The following is a 17,823-nucleotide window of genomic DNA, read 5'->3' on the forward strand; positions in this document are numbered from 1 at the left end:
TACAGATGTACGTATTAAACTAAGTGCACCTGGCTAAATTGGTCTTTCAAATCTCTGGGCACCACAACGTGCTAAAAGGTACTGCAGAAGCATGGGGAAAAAAGCTCAAATTCCTGCTGGTGGAGGGACAGCTAGTTGTGCTTACCTCCCTTGTAGGGTTCCCTCCTCTTTGCTACTGTACAGATATAGGTGGCTTGGATGTCGTAGCTTGTTGAATGTTGAACATGGTCATGATATTCTTGTTGGTAGGTTTTTGGGAATACCAAGAGGCCATTGAGGCCCTACTATTCTGAGGACTGGGACCTCCTCAACAAGAATGAAGGAATGAATGCAGAAAGCAGTTCACACTTAAAGGACATAAAGACCAAGCTGAGCTCTCTAAGAAGATTCAGCAATTCTGCAAGAGGAAACAATGCAGACCACAAAATTATTCAGCGTAGATAGGATGTTCCTTCTCCTGCTCTGGCCAGCAAGTAGTGCCTTAGCCGTTGGGGAAGCGTACAGGCTCTGGAGAGGGCCTCTTCTGCTTTTGTCCTCATCCAGTTACAACTGTGCACCATCAGCTTTGGTAGTGACCGAGTTGCTTGTGGTGAACAGAGCGTACTTCATTTCCTAACCTCTTATTACTGACTTCCCTACACAGGTCTGTTTAACGTTACCATTTCCAAACCCAGCTTTTGCAGTAGGGAGTAAAATGTGCCTTTCTGCTTCAGAGAGCCCTCCCATTCATGCTGGGTGAAAAGGCCTGAGAGCACCCTGCTTAGTTGGATTGTTTGGAAATTGTATTAACCATGCCCACCAGAGCCTAAAACTAGAGAACAGAACTCTGTTTAATGCTTAATAATTGGAAATGGTTAAAGTTGGCAGTTAGCATCCACTTCTTTGCAGATTTCCAGGACAAAAGACCACAATTTTTTAATTTTTTTGCCATCAGATGCCTAAGATGCCCCTGATTTGATTTAATTTCCTGGTTTTTTTTCTTTATTGGGGTGTGCAATGCCACAAATTGCTAGAGAAAGTAGGATACTCCTTCATATTCCTGTTTTTTCATCTACCTCTTCTGCTGTACAGTCACCTTGTATTCCTTAACTTTATTAGTGATTTCTCATGTTTAATATTTTAGTATTTAGAAGTTCCTCAAGTTTAAGTAGGTGTCTTAAAGACAGCATAAACAGGAAACGGTGTTGAATCTTTGTAAAGTCATGTATCACAAGAAGAAATTGTATTTGCCATTTATTGGGCTCATAATACTCAGCAACTCTCTAGTAGCTGTTTTCAGTTTCTCTTAGCCCATTTCCTGTTATTCAGTAGGCGTTTTTTCTTACCGACATTTTGGAAGGAGGTGAAGTGCACTCTTTGAGTTATAGAAAGAAGGTGGATTTATATCCTGATGCCAAAAGAAAGGGCTTGCTCGTTCTGGGCTCCTGGCTCTACAAGGCGGTACCATCATTTCAGCAGGTGGATTACTCTGGTTTCTGTTTCCTGGGGTAGGTCCTGTTAAATGAACTGCAGTTTGGTGATTAATGCTGCTGAAGTTTTTCACGGTAGCTCAGGCTCTTTATGGAGAGATCCCATTTCTTATGAGTGCTTCTCTTCAAGCTCTCCATAGCTCGTAGAGAACAAGTGCCTTGTTAGCTATGATGGCTTACCTACAGTGAAGCAGATTAAAGAAAATGAATTAGCTAATCATTGCAGAATGGGGCAGTTACTTTTCTAGATTATCAGGTTTTTTTTAAAGTAATAATGAACGTTTTTTATTATGTTATAGACATACTAGTTTGTTTCTTGATACAACTCAAAATGGACCATTCATAGGGGTGTAGCTGTCACCATGTAGAACTTTTTTCTGGCCCTCTGTCCTGTTTTTTTTTCAATATATTTTCATGTGCTTCAGCAGTTATGTTGTATATTGTAGAAGACTGCATGTGCTTCATGCAAAAATATGCATACTGAAATCAGCACGTGTGTTGTACGCATGCATTTATGTATGTGTACATATCCTGCTGCTTCTACAAACAGGATAGCTGGGTTTCATCAAGAGCTCCCCTCTTCTGTCTTATTGATGCTGTCTGGGTACGGGTAACGGTGTGACATTGTCCCCACCATCGGCTGCAAGCATCCTGGTGTTGGATACGTTGATGTTCATGTGGGAAGTTCTTCTGGACCATCCAAGTCTGCAAAGTGTCAATGAATTGGCAAGGGATGTGAAGAATAATAAGAAGGGCCTCTACAGGTATATTGGCCAGAAAAGGAAGATTAAATAAAGTCCACAGCTGCCCCCCCTCCCCCAATAAATAAGACAGGAGAACTGGGGTGGAGACAGTGGACATGTCTGACACTGGAGACATGTCATGTCTGACATGGAGAAGACTGGGGTACTCAACAATTTCTCTGCCTCAGTTTTCAATGGTAGTCGCTCTTCCTACATCTCTCAAGCCCCTGAACCTCAAGGCAGTCCCTCCCACTGTAAGGGAGGATCAGGTTTGAGACCACCTGAGCAACATACATGGGACCCAACAAGCTCCATCCCAGGATCCTGAGGAAATTGGCTGATGTAGTTGCCAAGCCACTCTCCGTCATATTTGAAAAGTCACGGTAGTCAGGTGAAGTCCCCAGTGACTGGAAAAAGAGAAACATCACACCCATTTTTTAAAAAGGGTAAAAAGGAGGACCCTGGGAACTACCAACCAGTCAGCCTCACCTCCGTGCCTGGTAAGATCATGGAGCAGATCCTCCTGGAAGGTGTAGACACATATGAAAGACAGGGAAGTGATTAGAGACAGCCAACATAGCTTCACCAAGGGCAAATCATGCCTGACTAATCTAGTGGCCTTCTACAATGGAGTGACTGTATCAGTGGACAAGGGAAGAGCTACAAATGTCATCTACCTGGACTTCTGTAAAGCCTTTGATATGGTCCCACACAAGATTCTGGCCACTAAATTGGAGAGATATGAGGTTGATGGATGGGCTGTTAGATGAGTAAGAAATTGGCTGGATGGTTGAGTCCAAAGAGTTACAGTCAATAGCTCAGTGTCCAAGTGGAAACCTGTAATAAGTGGTGTCCCTCAAGGGTCCATACTGGGACCAATACTATTTAATATCTTCATCAATGACAGTGGGATTGAGTGCACCCTCACGATGTTTGAAGATCATAGAATCATAGAATCATTGAGGTTGGAAAAGACCTCTAAGATCATCGAGTCCAACCGTCGACCCAACACCACCATGTCCACTAAACCATGTCCCTAAGTGCCTCATCTACTCGTCTTTTAAATACCTCCAGGGATGGGGACTCCACCACTTCCCTGGGCAGCCTGTTCCAATGTTTCACCACTCTTTCAGTAAAGAAATTTTTCCTTACGTCCAATCTAAACCTCCCCTGGCGCAACTTGAGGCCGTTTCCTCTTGTCCTATCGCTTGTTCCCTGGGAGAAGAGACCGACCCCCACCTTGCTACAACCTCCTTTCAGGTGGTTGTAGAGAGCGATGAGGTCTCCCCTGAGCCTCCTCTTCTCCAGGCTAAACAGTCCCAGTTCCCTCAGCCGCTCCTCATCAGACTTGTTCTCCAGACCCCTCACCAGCCTCGTTGCCCTTCTCTGGACACGCTCCAGCACCTCAATGTCCTTCTTGTAGTGAGGGGCCCAAAACTGAACACAGTTCAGATGACACTAGGCTCAGTGGTGCAGTTGGTTCGCTAAGGGGAAGGGATGCCATTGAGAGGGACCTTCACAGGCTTGAGGAGCAGGCCCATGTGAACCTCATGGGGTTTAACAAGGCCAAGTGCAAGGTCCTGCACCTGGGTCAGGGCAATCCCCAGTATCAGTACAGACTGGGGGATAAATGGATTGAGAGCAGCCCTGCAGAGAAGGACTTGGGGGTACTGGTGGATGAAAAATTGGACAAGAGCTGGTAATATGCTCTCACAGCCCAGAAGGCCAATCATCCAAAGCAGCGTGGCCAGCAGGTCGAGGGAGGTGATTCTGCCCCTCCACTCCGCTCTGGTGAGACCCCACTTGGAGTACTGTGTCCAGCTCTGGGGTCCTCAGCCCAAGACAGACATGGACTTGTTGGAGCAGGTCCAGAGAAGGCTGCAAAAATGATCAGAGGGCTGGAACGCCTCTCTTATGAAGAAAGGCTGAGAGAGTTGGGTATTTTCAGCCCAGAGAACAGAAGGCTCCAGGGAGACCTTATTGTGGCCTTGCAATGTATAAAGGGGACTTATAAGAAAGACTGAGACTTTTCACCAAGGCCTGTAGTGACAGGAGAAGGGGCAACGGTTTTAAACTGAAAGAGAGCAGGTTTAGATTGGACAGAAGGAAGAAATTTTTTACGATGAGGATGGTGAGACACTGGAACAGGCTGCCCAGAGGAGTTGCGGATGCCCCATCCCTGGAAGTGTTCAAGATCAGGCTGGATGGGGCTTTGAGCAACCTGATCTAGTGGAAGGTGTCCCTGCCCATGGTGGAGGGGTTGGACTAGATAATCTTTAAAGGTACCTTCCAACCCAAATCATTCTGTGACTCTATGAATTTACTAGTGCTAGGAGCTGCTTGTTCAGCCTTTGCTGTACTTCTCTGCTTCCAGAGGCACCATAGTTCAGACCCTATGGACAGTGTTACAGCAGCATATTGTCTCTCTTGTGCCTGGTTTGTGGCCTTCCAGGACAGTTCATCTGGCTCCTGTAGGTCGTGACTCATTCTGCTGGTCCTTAAGTGTCATGTATGTCTCTGGGGTTTTTTGTGTGTGGTATCATTGTACTTTCAAGCTTGCAGAGATGTTAGGTGGATTACAAAACCTCACTTCGTTGCCTGGACACCTGCTTTGGCCTAACTGTCTGTTGGTTTCAGTATGCCATGAACAATCATTTCCAAATCTCACTTGCTGCATTTTACTGAGTAGCCTATAAGATCACTGTAGCTAAAAGAGCTTTTTTTGGCTGGAGTGAGGGCAAAGAGGAAGAGTCTCATGTTGCTGCATGTGCTTCAGGCAACGTGGTGGGAGAGCAACTGCTGCAGGGCAGCCTCCTTTCCCTGTTGGCTGCAGCTGCACCCAGTCCCAGGACACTGGGAACTGCATCAGTGTCTTCCAGAGGCCCGGTTCCGCCAGCGAGGACCGTGAGAGGCCAAACTCCTCAGCAGTTCTCCTCAACCTTTGTTTTAAGAAGGAGGTTGGGAAGGGGGATCTGCCTGCTCTGTGCTGAGAAAAGAGCTGGATTCCTTTCCTAAGGACAGCTTATCAGTGGGTCTCCTAGAGATCGGGCAGCTTTTCCTGTAGATATATAAAAAGCTTTGAAAAACTGTAGAATTGACAGATTTGTAATGGGTTTGAATTTGAAAAGTGAGATTTACGTGTGTATTCCGCATTTATGTATGGAATATATATGTATTTGGGTTAACTGTGCACCCAAACATTCTTAATTTAAGGCCTTTTATGCCAGCTTTTTACTCGGTGAATTTATAACTAAGCATAGTTAGTTAAAAATATCTGAAGAACAGTTTGTAATGAACACACTATACAGCCAAACAGCATTACTGTCACAGAAATGTCACGTAGGTTGAAAATTCAGATGTCTGTTCCTAACTCAGAAATTCAGTTACTTGAGTGCATATTCAGTAGCTGAATGGATGGATGCAGAAGTTCTTGCTTGGTGCTGTAATGCTAAATGTTAACTTTTTAAAAAAAAAAATTCAATATACTATTGATTTAAACAGCTCAAATTAGAAACTGCTTCTCTCTGCCATATTTTGTGCTATTTTTTTGGGGGGGGGCTAGTTCCCAAAAGACTAGGATCAACCTAAACTAATTAACCTGGCAGTTTGGAAGATTGTTAGGAAGTGGCAGTGGATGGGCCATGGGGAGGTCTGGGTAAGCTTTTGTTTTGGACAGCTTCCCCCCACTTTCCTCCCTGTAACTCTGAGCTTGGGCCCATCACGAATAAAGCCTGTAGCCTTGATGTTCATAGGTCACTTTACAAGAAACATGGTGCTGTAGGTTTGACTAGAAGTGGTTGACACCTGATGTTTAAATGGAACTTTGTAAGTATAAAGTGGTCTTCTAGATGGGATGCTTGATCAGGATCTCAGTTCTGTTTCTGCTGGGCTCGAGGCCATATGCATCCCCATAACGTGTATGTGAGCTCTACCTCAAAATGCTGAAAGTCCAAAGCCAGCGAGTAAACGTGGCGTACAGGAGGGCTGCGGGAAGACAAAGCTGTAAGGAGGCTGTACTTTGGATGGCCTTACAGTTCATTGCTTAAATGTTCCCTTTATAATCAAGTCCTGCAACGCCAACACATTCAAATAGGGCTTCAACGTATCGGCAGTGCTGTGTAACGAAAGACAAACTTGCAAAGATTTTCTTGATTTCTTCTAAATCTCTGAGATAAAGATGTTAAAAGAAAGAATTATGTTGACATGGAAAAAAGCTCTCTGAAATAGAAAAGTTACCTGTGACAAATTTTGAAGCGCTGAGTGGATCTCCACAGAATTTGTTATCAAATATCCTGGGTAACAGAGCTATTCCAAGAAAAAAATAGCCTTAATTTTGTAAGGTAATCTTTTTTTTTTAAGAGATCCTTAGACACATACATGCACACGTGAAGAATCCTGGAACTGAGGTAGGGAAGAAAATGCATGTCAATAACTTAATTGGTAAAAATAAATAAAAAAAGTAATGTTTCTATTAATGTGTTTCATTTAGTAGTTCTTATAAACCCTTCAGTTGGAGGATCAGTGTGAAAGATACACTGCAAGGGACCCAGATATTTAAACATGTAATTACAAAATTTGGGTCTTTAGCCTTTTAAATTGCCCAACTGTGGTAACTGGAAAGCAGTGCCCCCCTTCTTCAGTAAACCTTCCTGGAGGAAAAAAGTGTTGTTTTCTGTTTGTTTTTTTTAAAAAGGATAATTTCAAAATTCTGTCTTAGATGTAGTTATGCAAGCAGTGGAACTGGCAAAAGATCAGGCCTGGTAACATTTTTGGATGCTGGAAAAAGCAAAATGAATGGTTGGAGCAAGTGTTCCTGCTGCTGCGGAAATTGTAATGTGGGTTAGGTTAAAAAAAGCGTTGTGGTCCTGTTGTACAAAATCACATGCTTACATACAAATAATCTGGGAATGCAGCACATTGACATCTCTCATCCAATTTACTTCATTTTATAAAATGTGTTTTAGCTTAATGGTATCATTACACGGAACGTTTATCTTGTTTGAGCTATGCTTACCACCTTTGTCAATGGGGAATAACAGTTATTCTCTTATTTTCTTTAACATTAATGATTGCTTATTTCTTGAAACCATCTTTGATCCCCATAGCCTACAACACGACGCCATCTCTTCATGGTCTCTCATTGCACCTGATCTTCTGCGTAGCATACAGACCCAGGAGTTGACCGGCTCTTCTGCACAGGGCTCCTTCCTTCAGAAGCTGGTTTTTTTCCTTTCGTTAGTCTTCTGTACATGTAGCAGAGCCATGGGGTTTGAGTGAGGATGAGGCAGTGTCTGGGGAAGAATTTAGTCCGAAACACTAAACAGGAGCCAGAAATGAAAGGCTGTACTCATATTCTGTGATAGTTAAATGACTTAGCTGCTTTTTGAAGTACAAACGTCTACTCATGAGGAATTGGAGTTATCTTGTACTCTCTGAAGATACTGAAAGTGTTACTGGGGAAGAATGAAGATTATTGCTTATTTGCTCCCTGTAGGGAACAGTAAAAAAATACGACAATGAAAAATGAAATGAAAATCAGTAATTTAAATTGTGTCAAACTAATCTGAGCTCTTTCTTTGGCAGCTGATACTCTAAATAAAAGAAATTCAGTAAATCTTGTTTCTTTGTGGAGATCGTTAAGATATTTGGTATGATAGCCAGAGCAGGATTGTGAAAAGTTATGGCTCATTGAAGAATCATGGTGAATTAGCCAGATCATGAGGTGAGATGGTAAAGGGCAGAATTATAAGAGAAAATACTAAGCAAGAGGAAGACCACTGGAAGAGTTTCTTAGGGATAGTCTGAACACTGTCTTATTTTGATATAATTAATGACTATTATAAAAGCTGAAGTGTATTGGGAAAGCTAACTGGAAAAAGATAATTAAGAGAGCTCACAGAGAAAAATCAGGATAACAAAAAAAGGAAAGAAAGCGTTAGAGGTAGGAGTGGGATGAAAATGAGTAATAGAAAGTGCAATGCTCTATATTTAGCAAAAATTGTTTGAAGGGGAATATTCTTACTAATATAACATGGCAATAGTGAAACCTCATCTGAAATACAGCGTATGATTCTGGTCATGCTGAAGACTCCTGTGAAGTGCAGCAGATACAGAGAGGGGATGTCAGAGGGGGTGATCTGAGCCATTGCCAGCGGGTTTGAGGGAGCCCTGCTTGGGCAGGGGGTCCCTGAGCACTGCCAGGGAGACTTGGAGGGGGCAAAAAATGCAGCCGGGGCAGGGCTTGATCACTGTTTATGAAAGGTCAATTGCTGTGTTTTTGTGGGTCTAGGCTCCAGCTCAAGTCGGTCTTTAATAGTTTGTCATTCTTTGTTACATGCAGTATCTCGGTTTTAACACTTTGGCAGAGAACTGTATCAATTTTTTTTTATTATTTAGTTGGGATAATATACAATGTCCATGTGAAACTTCCTTTGAAGGAAGGTGATGGTGAGGAGGGTTTCCTTTCAGTAAGTATTTATGAGGACTTGAGATCCAGAATGTGTAGGAAAAGGAGGCCATTCCTTCAGTTTCTATTTCTAGCTTTGATTTATAGTATCCTTTTGCCATTTCTGTTATTGGTAAACACCTGTAAGTCCCAATCCCAGGCTGTAGTAAAATGTGCGGACCCTGGTTAAGAGGTGAGTGTGCAGAGATTGGCAAGTATCGTCTGTTTTAGAACGGTCAAGAATAGAATTTGGGCGTTACATTACAGACCAAATTTTAGCTGCCCAGCCGTACACCCTGTAGGTAATATAAACCACTAGTCTCTAAGCCGTATTTTTTTCCCCCAGTAAGTTTAGAGTTCAGAATTTTGGAACTTTCTACTAATGGTGTGGTCCAGTGAACTGCTCTGTATGTTCCTGACACCGTGTGCTCGGCTTCTCCTGGAGAGGTTAATGGTCCTGCTGGTGCCCAGCTCTGGAGCTGCAGACCTTACAGCTGCAGATTGCACACACACACACACACGTGCGCGCACACTTTTATATGTATAAAACCAAAATACACTCTTCTGCCCCACAAAAGACCACTCACAGCTTTTCAGTTCTATGATGTCTATGAGATTAATAGCATATTCTAGTGTTCCATAAGGTTTATATTTATTAGCAGTTTGGCTCTAGGTTTGCTGATGATGTTATCGCTCGCAGTGTCCAGTAGTTTTAAATACTTTCCAATTATGGTCTCTCTGTTTATCTCTTGCTGTTATGTATACATTGGAGGCCTTTCTTCCACTTACATAAATCACTGATTGTTGCAGTTTTGGCTGATGAGCATGACTCTGAAATACAAATAAAAAAAAAAACCAAACCCTTTAATGCAAACTACTTACAGTGCAGTAGCGTGGTTTCCCTATCTGTGACCAGCCTTGACTCTAATCCAGCAAAGCATTTCTGTGTATGAACGTAATCTTTGATTTTTAGTTCAAGCTACTTGCAGTTAAAGTTAATTCATGCATATATCGTGTCCATTGTTGATATTACACAGCTATTATCTAAGTCGTGTTCGTTTTCTGGTGTGAAAAGTTGTTAATTTTGTTTACGGAATTGAACTGAGTGTTACAAGCTGGCTGGCAGCTGTATGAAGGTATTCTGCTCAGAATTACAAAGGAGGAATAAATAGCGGAGATGGAGGATTAACTCATTCTTTTGCATTACAGCTAGTTGTGTCCCATCAACATGTTCTGGAAGTTTGATTTGAACACAACATCACATGTGGACAAGCTGCTGGATAAAGAAGATGTGACACTTCACGAGCTGATGGATGAAGATGACATCTTACAGGAGTGCAAGGCTCAGAACCGCAAGCTGCTGGACTTCCTTTGCCAGCAGCACTGCATGGAGGAGCTGGTCAACCTCATCACACATGAGCCCCCTGTGGATATGGATGAGAAGGTCCGCTTCAAGTAGGTATTTGTTTTCTGTCCTATATGAAGAAAACTGAATGAGAGAACTTGTTGGGAATGCTCTGGTGTGAGATGGATGCAACCTTTTCAGTCTTGGGAGAAAGGCTTTCGAGCGTTGTGAAATACGTCACAGCATTTTGTTATTTGTAGTGAATTTTCAGAAGCTTGTTTCTTTATTTTTAATGGTTTAACATTGAGTTTGTCTGGAAAATAAAAATCTCTTGCTGTTTGTTCAAAACTTTGCAAGCAAAATATTGGTATCTCAAAAACACCTTTAGCACATTTTTATCAAAATTGCAAGCAAAGAGCATTCTGCTCCGAGTTATAAATTTCTGAACTTGACTGGTTTTCAGTAGTAAAGCCCACAAAAGAATGTGTGGTGAACTCTAGATGTGTTTGGTTCTCATATCAAGTTGTATTTATATATTTTTAACTAAATGTATACTTGAAAATATTTATGTTTTGGATTTGGGAAGCTTGTTCTTCTTTGTTAAGTTTATGTAAAAATAAAAGGCTGCTCTGTGTATAAATAAATAAATAAAAATGGGGGAGTTTGTCACTGTGGGAGTGGATCAGTGTTGGTTATTGCTGTTGTTGCTTGAAATCCACAGAAGAAATGGTAGTATTGTTTAGGTTTATTATTAGATGAGAGAGTTGATCAGCTAGGTTTAGGTGACTATTACCAGGTAAGTGAATGCCAGGAAATACATTATGTAGTAACTTTGAATATTAGATGACTGCTTTTGCAAGGCTTCTGCTATAAAAGGTGAATTACCAGAAGGAACCACGAGTGTTAGTTTTATACTGTTGTCCTACAGATGCAAGTTTTGTACAGGTTTAAACCAGGGACGTGGCACACAACAGTCTTTTGCCTTTCTGCATTTCCTGTATCATATCAGAATAACTGGCTTTCCATGGGGTGACTGGCTTTGTGCTCACTGCAGCTCTTTGTCCGTATTGTTTGCACAGCTAACCTGAGACAAACTCAAACCCAAAATGTCTGATTGAAGAAGGTGGGCAATACTCTCCTTAGTACTAAGAGTTAACGATCAGAGGAAACATTGAACAGTGCAAGACTTGTGGCCCTTTGCTGGAATCTGGGTGTATTTTGCTGGAGGAGAGGATGAGGGATTCCAGTACCATGCCAGTACTAATTCATACATCGTCCGTATCACTGCAGAAAACTACTTCAGTTAACCAGGCCATATTTTTAACTCCTGTTCTTTTTGAGATTTCTGTGGCTGCCGTCAGAAGACGGTTTATGTCTCTGATGCTGTGTGCTGAAGGGTGGAAGTGGAAACCTTCTCCTGTTGTAACCAAACAGACTAAGAATAAGGAAAGGTGGGGACAAACAAAAATTTCTCAAGAAGCCAAATCCTTAATGCAAACCAAAATGGAAGAGGGAAGCTCAGTATGAGAGTGTTTACTCCCAGGCGTCCTTGAATTTCACGTGCAGGATTATATGCCTTTTCATCAGCTTTTGAAGGTAGCGTGTGGTTTAGGCAGCACAGGGCCAGGTTGGCTGATGAGGAGGCACAGGCTAAGGTAGACAGTGGTGGGAAGAGGCCAGCCTCCAGGTTGGCAGTCCCCTGTGCTGGCAAGATAGAAGAAAGTCTTGTGTTGGGAAGGCCTTAAGTTAACAGTCTCATTCACTGCTCTCTTTGTCAGATGATGGCATTGTAGCCTCTTCCTCTTCGAAGAGCGGTCCGTAAGGTGCCTGCTCAAAAAGCAGGTATAGTGGCGGGAAGTGTGGTTATACACCATAGAGAGATAAGCGAGTCTTTGATGGCAGCGAGAACTGCGTAGTGACCTGCTTGCCAGGACAAATAGAACTGATCTTTATGAAGTATTTTTTTGGAAATGCTTCCAGTACCGTACGTAGACCAGACAGAGAAGCATTTTCAAAGCTTGTTGAGGCACTGGAGACCGGGGAAAGAGGGTTTAAGCTTATTAGGAACTGGGGAAGCTTTTGGAATAAATAAAGGCTAAGCAGGAAGAATGGACTCTGTCTAAATCCAAATGGAATCCAATTTTTGGCTCTTAAGAAAAGGTTATGAAAGCTTAAAAACTGGAACGGGGAGAAACTTGATAGGTTTGGAAGGACATGCAGCTCAGAGTGATGCATGCTGTGGAAATGGAATCATCAGAAAGTGTCAGTAGGATGGAAGTTCAGAAGGGAAACTGCAGAGAGGAAAACTTGACAGTAAATCCCCATCTAAGCATAGCATGCAAAACTAAGTGACTAGATGAAGACCTGTAGCAATCAAAGAAGTGTATAAACTATTTGAACTGTAATGTCTATTTATAATGAACTTGTTGACATACTAGGGTGTCTCATAAACCTGTTGAGACCATGCAGTAATGAGAGTACAGCTTACAGGAAAGGCAGAGTAGACTCTGCTAGTGCAAGAGTGGGCTGTAGGGGATAGAGAGCTGAGTGTCAAGTGAGGTAAGTTAGCTGCAGCATGGAGACCTTATTATGGGTTGGGATGCTGTGCCTAAATAGAAAGGGTGAAGATCTGACTGTGTGAAACTTGGAGTCTGTAAAGGCTGCAAGAGCAGAACGTGCTATAATAATGAGAGGTTTCATTTATCCCCCTGTTGACAGGATATATATCACAGGGAGGCACAGTGCATGAATCTTTAGGAATTGTGAATGCCTTTTGCATGGAGCAATGAGCCAGAAAAAGGAGAAACAATTCTTCATATACCCTTGGGGGCTCTAAGAAATTTAACTGTTGTAAAAATCACTTTGTAATAGTAACCATAACGTACTCAGATTTAACATCCTCGTAGGAACAAAAAAGATATAAACAGCATTATCATGGGCTTGGGGTTTGTTTTTCTAACTTTTAGGAATGGAACTACATAAATATGAGGAGGCTGATTAGGAAGTAAATGGTACTGTGAAAGGGTAAAAAGCTCACAGCTGGCCTGGAAACATTTTAGTGGCTCATGGTAAATGCAGAGCTTGTATTACAAGGATTTAAAAAAAATCCTAATGTAGAAAACTGGCTTGGTTAAAAACAAATAATCCATTACGGGTAAAAGTACATCCTCACAAAAGGGAAGTTGTGTCCAGATATGGAAAAAGGATGTTGTGGCTAGTTAATCTGTGAGACTGACCGAAGGGATTTTGAGAAGCAGTTTGCTAAAGGCAAAAGCCTCTCCAAGAATGTGTAGGGCGGATGGGTGATCCAAGTGTAAAAAGGAGGATAAGACCACAGCAGAAAATATAATTAAACTGTGTTGGTGCTCACTTCAGAGACTTCTCAGGAGATTCCCAAGTGGCGTCTGTCTTTACGGGGAATAGTCTGAGGAACTGTCTCAAATTGAAGCACCTGTGGAACAAAATCAGTAGAATAATTGTTAGGACTGGCTGGTATTCACCTGAGTGATTTAAAGGAATTCAAATATGAAATTGCTCACCTGGTCAACCTTAAAACCAGTGGAATGGAAGTGGCAAATAGAACACCAGTTCTTAAGAAGGGTCTGTGAGCCAGTAGATCTGGCTTCTGCATTGTGCACATTGAAAAATGTATGGTATGGCATTACGATTCATAGACACCTCTCTAAATGCAGGCTCTCGGCCATCACACAGTACTGCTTTTGTAGAGGCAAGTCAGGCTTCAGTTCAGGAGCTGAGTTTGATGGACTCAGTGAAACACATGGATAATGGTGATATGCCTAATGTGGCATAAGTACAGTTCTGAAAAGATAAGGTCCCTTATCAGAGACTGTTGAAAACAAGCTGTTGTGGGTAACAGAAGGGTTCTGTTATCAATTAATAACTGTTTAAAGAAAAGAAATATAGATGAGGGAAAAATGGCCCATTCCAGCTTTCTGGTTTTGCACTACTGAGTCCTGTTCTGTTTGATATATTCACGCATGAAATAAGAGGGGAGATGAATTATAAATGTAGAAACTTGATAATGCAAAATTACTTAGGTTAGTTAAAAGGTAGAAGGATTTCACGATGTTACTGTGCAAGCAGTAATAAAGCAAATACAATCAGTGCTGATTGTGTAGTGACTGATGGCCTAAGGTATCTGCGCATGTTGATGGGCTTCAGATTAGCATTTACATCTTGGGAAGGCTTTGGAGTCCTCGAGGGCAGTATGCTGGAAATACTCGATAAACAGTGAATACAAGTGTGTGTGTGTGTGTGTTCATGATCGAAAGCACAAGCCTCTACGCAAAGCAATTCAGTGTATATACTGGAAAAGTTATCCTGTTGTCCTGTAATGCTTGTCTTCACCCTTTATATACTACTAGGGCAAGAAGTATTTTCCTTGTTAAGAACCTAATGGAACTGTGATGAGTAAAGTAAGGCTTAAATTGGGATGGTTGAGGTGTAGAAATTCTTCCACAATAAAAATTCTATTCAATGAATATAACGAAACCAAACCAGTAACAATTATTAGGGTAAGGGTAGGCATAGAGTGGTGCACTTGAAAGCATGATAGCTGAAAGGAAGCTCCAGCTTGAGCTGTGAATCGAAAAGAGCCAAGGGTCAGCAGAGCCTCCTGCCAGTTAAGCCACGTGTACATAACTCCTGGGTACAGCTAAGGTGAACCCATGGGAAGAACAGGCAAGTGGACAGTCAGCTGAAGAAAGAGCTGCAGGTCTCTTCACAGAAGAGGTGCAAATGCCAAGAACAGCCACGTGGGATCAAACGAAAAGATCTTCCTGTCCTGGCATCTGGTCCCCGACAATGGTCCTATCAATGTCTTTATATGATGGCGTGCTCAGACATGCTGTACTTGAGGTACAGGCATGCTGTGAATTCACATAGTGACACAATATTTTTTCCTATCTGTTCCTTTTGTATGATTCCCAGCAATCCGTGTGTCTGTCTTGCCACTCCAAGAACTGAGCTGAAATTTCCAAAGACCTACAATAATTCCACTCTTCCTTCCCTGATAGGTGGTCATTAGCTTAGGAAACATTGCCAGGTGTAGAAACGTGCTGTGTCAAAGCTCAGAGCAGAGGGTCCCATTTCAAGTTTGGGAGGTTCTGTTAAGATTTCTTCTTGATTTTCTGTTGATGAGGTTTAGAGCAGAAATCTAAATAATTTTAACTAAGAGAGAAAACCACAGCAGATAAATGCTGCAACCCAGATTCTGTTACACGCTCACAGGTCTTACTGCAAAGGTGGTAGAGACGTGAGAGTTACCTAGCCGTTTCCACAGCTCTTTTCTGCGTGTTTTTTTTTTCCTTTGAGACTGAGGCTAGGAAAAAAAAATCTTGCTGTGTATTGAAATATTGTTTCAGCTTCACTGTTCTACAAAAGTAAAGGTATTCCCTTTGTGTTGTACAAACAGTCATATTATTGCAGGAGTGTTTTATACTGATTTTGGAGTTGGCTTGTGTCTAAGTTACAAAAAGTGATAGACCTTGCATAATTACTGAAAGTGGGAAATCTGTTGGGTTTGTGTCTTATGGAATGGCACAATTTTTATTTGGAAGGTGAATGCACTACTTAAAGAATGAACATACATTTGCAGCAAGAGTATTCTGTAGGTTTTTTAATGTTGTTATTAATTTAGTTGGCCATTATTAAAATACATAGTAAACTTTCTCTTTGCTTTTTTTGGGGAAAAAAAAAGATAACCAGCTCTGCTTACAGAGAGAAAACGCTCAAACTGTAAAAGACATGTTTTATTTTTGATCTGTATCACTTGATAACAAATCAAAACTACTTTAGGAAGCGTGGATAAGAACTGGCACTCAGTGGGAGTTTTGGTGTTCAGAATTGCTGCTTTGTGCTTAGAACTGCTGAACCACTCGAGCACGCCCTGTCAGAGTCTTTAAACAATTCGTGGGATAAGAGTAAATCATGGTTTAAAAATGAAGTCCAGCTGCCTTTTGGTTCTAGGATCATATATATCATTGAAACTCTGAAAATAGTGTTAAAGTTCAGTGCTAGGTTGAATTTCACAGCACTAATGAACTGCTGTTTCTGACTACAATAACCTCAGTGTGATGGTGAGTAGGTCTTTTTCGAAGGAGTTCTCTTAAGCCCTTTTTAGAGATGGACAGTAGCTGGAATATGAAATTAAGATACCAATCTAACAATGAAACACTGAAATGAGGTTTTAAAAAAATAAAAAATAGCTAGATGAACTTCAGTGTTGTAGTGTGCATGCAAGACAGCCTCCCATCCCCTGCTTAATTCCTTCACTACATGAGTAATGGAGAGACTGAATCAGTGAAATGTTTGCAGAACAGTGCCAATGTAGCTATACGTTACAGTTGGCTTTTACTGTAGAATCTCAACCTGAAGAAACTTAGTCTTTTAGCAAAACTAACAGTCCCCAGAAAGCGGGTTTTTTTGTGTTGACTTTAGATTATTTGTTTGTATGTATGCACTTTGATATTTGAGACTTTGTCTAATTATAAACATAATTTTAAACATGTTACTACCTTTTCTGATCATAAATGTAACCTATTTCTAAAAGCGCCACCTGGAAGAGCAAGAAACAAGGTTGGGGAAAAAAGTGTTTCGTTAGCTGTCAAATATAATTTCATATTCTGATTTAAGTGAGCAAAATTATCTAAACCAGGCACAGTAATGTTTTCTGAAAAACAAGTTAATTTTACAGAAGATTGTAGACATTACTGAAAAATTGAAACTCAAAAGGTTGGGTATGAATTGCTCTTGTACATAGTGTATGCTCATTTGCTAGTGAGCATATACTCACTTTATATTAGATCTCATGTTCTGTCTCTAAATTCTAGTCCTCTTGATTTTGGGGGGGGGTGGTGTGTGGAATATGATGCTCATTTTTAATTCAGCCCCAGTAGTGGAAAGAATAATTTTTCAGAAACGTTACAGAAACCTGCTAAAATATGCATTCTTCAAGTCAACCTTCTATTTTTGGCTTAATTTTATTTGTGCAAATGGATTCATGTTAAAAGATTTTAAGAGATTTTAAGTGTATTGAAACTGATTAAGCATCACTTTTCAAAATCAGAACTAACTGTAGTTTGAAGGCAGCTGAGGTGCATAATTCAGTAGTAAAAAAACCCACCAACCAACCAACCACGATGTGCTACAGGAAATAGTGTTTCCTTAAAATGCGCCATTAATGTAGATGAGCCTTGTTTCTCGTGTGGGGTTTTTTTTCCCCTGTCTCCAGGAAGGGCGATCCTCCTACTCTTTACTTTATAACTTTAATACGGGAAGATTTTCTTGAGAGTTTTCATTTCACCTTTAGTTGCTCTGGTTCTGTCCTTCCAGATATCCAAACACAGCCTGTGAACTGCTGACCTCGGATGTGCCGCAGATCAATGACAAGCTAGGAGGGGATGAAACTCTGCTGAATATCCTCTATGACTTCTTGGATCACGAGCCTCCTTTGAACCCTTTGCTTGCCAGTTTCTTCAGTAAGACTATTGGGAATCTCATTGCAAGAAAAACGGAACAGGTAGTGATTAGATTTGTCCTGATACGTAAGCACAAATTAATTCACTAACGTTGTTTGTGTTGTGTGGCAGTATCATTGCTACCCGTGTGGTCTCATTGTATTCTTAGAGGTGAAAAACGGCTCGCTGTTCTCTTTAAGATTGGAGTTGAAATGTAGGCTTTGAAAAGTTCTTCGAATTCCTCAGTTGAGGGAGTTGCTGGCTCGTTTAGACACCTTTGCATAGTTTTGGTTTCAGATCTGCAGTAGCTGGGATATTCCTGTGCCACAGCTAAAGCTTTATT

At 41.4% G+C, this 17,823-nt stretch overlaps 1 protein-coding gene across 5 annotated transcripts in view; it reads left to right on the forward strand.

Annotated features, from left to right (window-relative positions):
- Positions 1–17,823, forward strand: part of PPP6R2 (protein phosphatase 6 regulatory subunit 2) — a 111,942-nt gene that overhangs the window by 40,773 nt on the left and 53,346 nt on the right. For 4 of the 5 annotated variants that reach the window (XM_076363757.1, XM_076363760.1, XM_076363758.1 and 1 more), the window contains 2 exons: positions 9,867–10,112; positions 17,356–17,542. In XM_076363757.1, the coding sequence (XP_076219872.1) occupies positions 9,886–10,112; positions 17,356–17,542 (414 nt within the window). In that variant the 5' untranslated portion in view covers positions 9,867–9,885. Of the gene's footprint in view, positions 1–9,866; positions 10,113–17,355; positions 17,543–17,823 lie in introns of those variants that run through there. The other variant, XM_076363761.1, reaches the window with a different exon arrangement.

Source organism: Aptenodytes patagonicus, unplaced genomic scaffold (assembly GCF_965638725.1).
Source record: "Aptenodytes patagonicus unplaced genomic scaffold, bAptPat1.pri.cur scaffold_86, whole genome shotgun sequence".
NCBI classification, from domain to species: domain Eukaryota; kingdom Metazoa; phylum Chordata; class Aves; order Sphenisciformes; family Spheniscidae; genus Aptenodytes; species Aptenodytes patagonicus.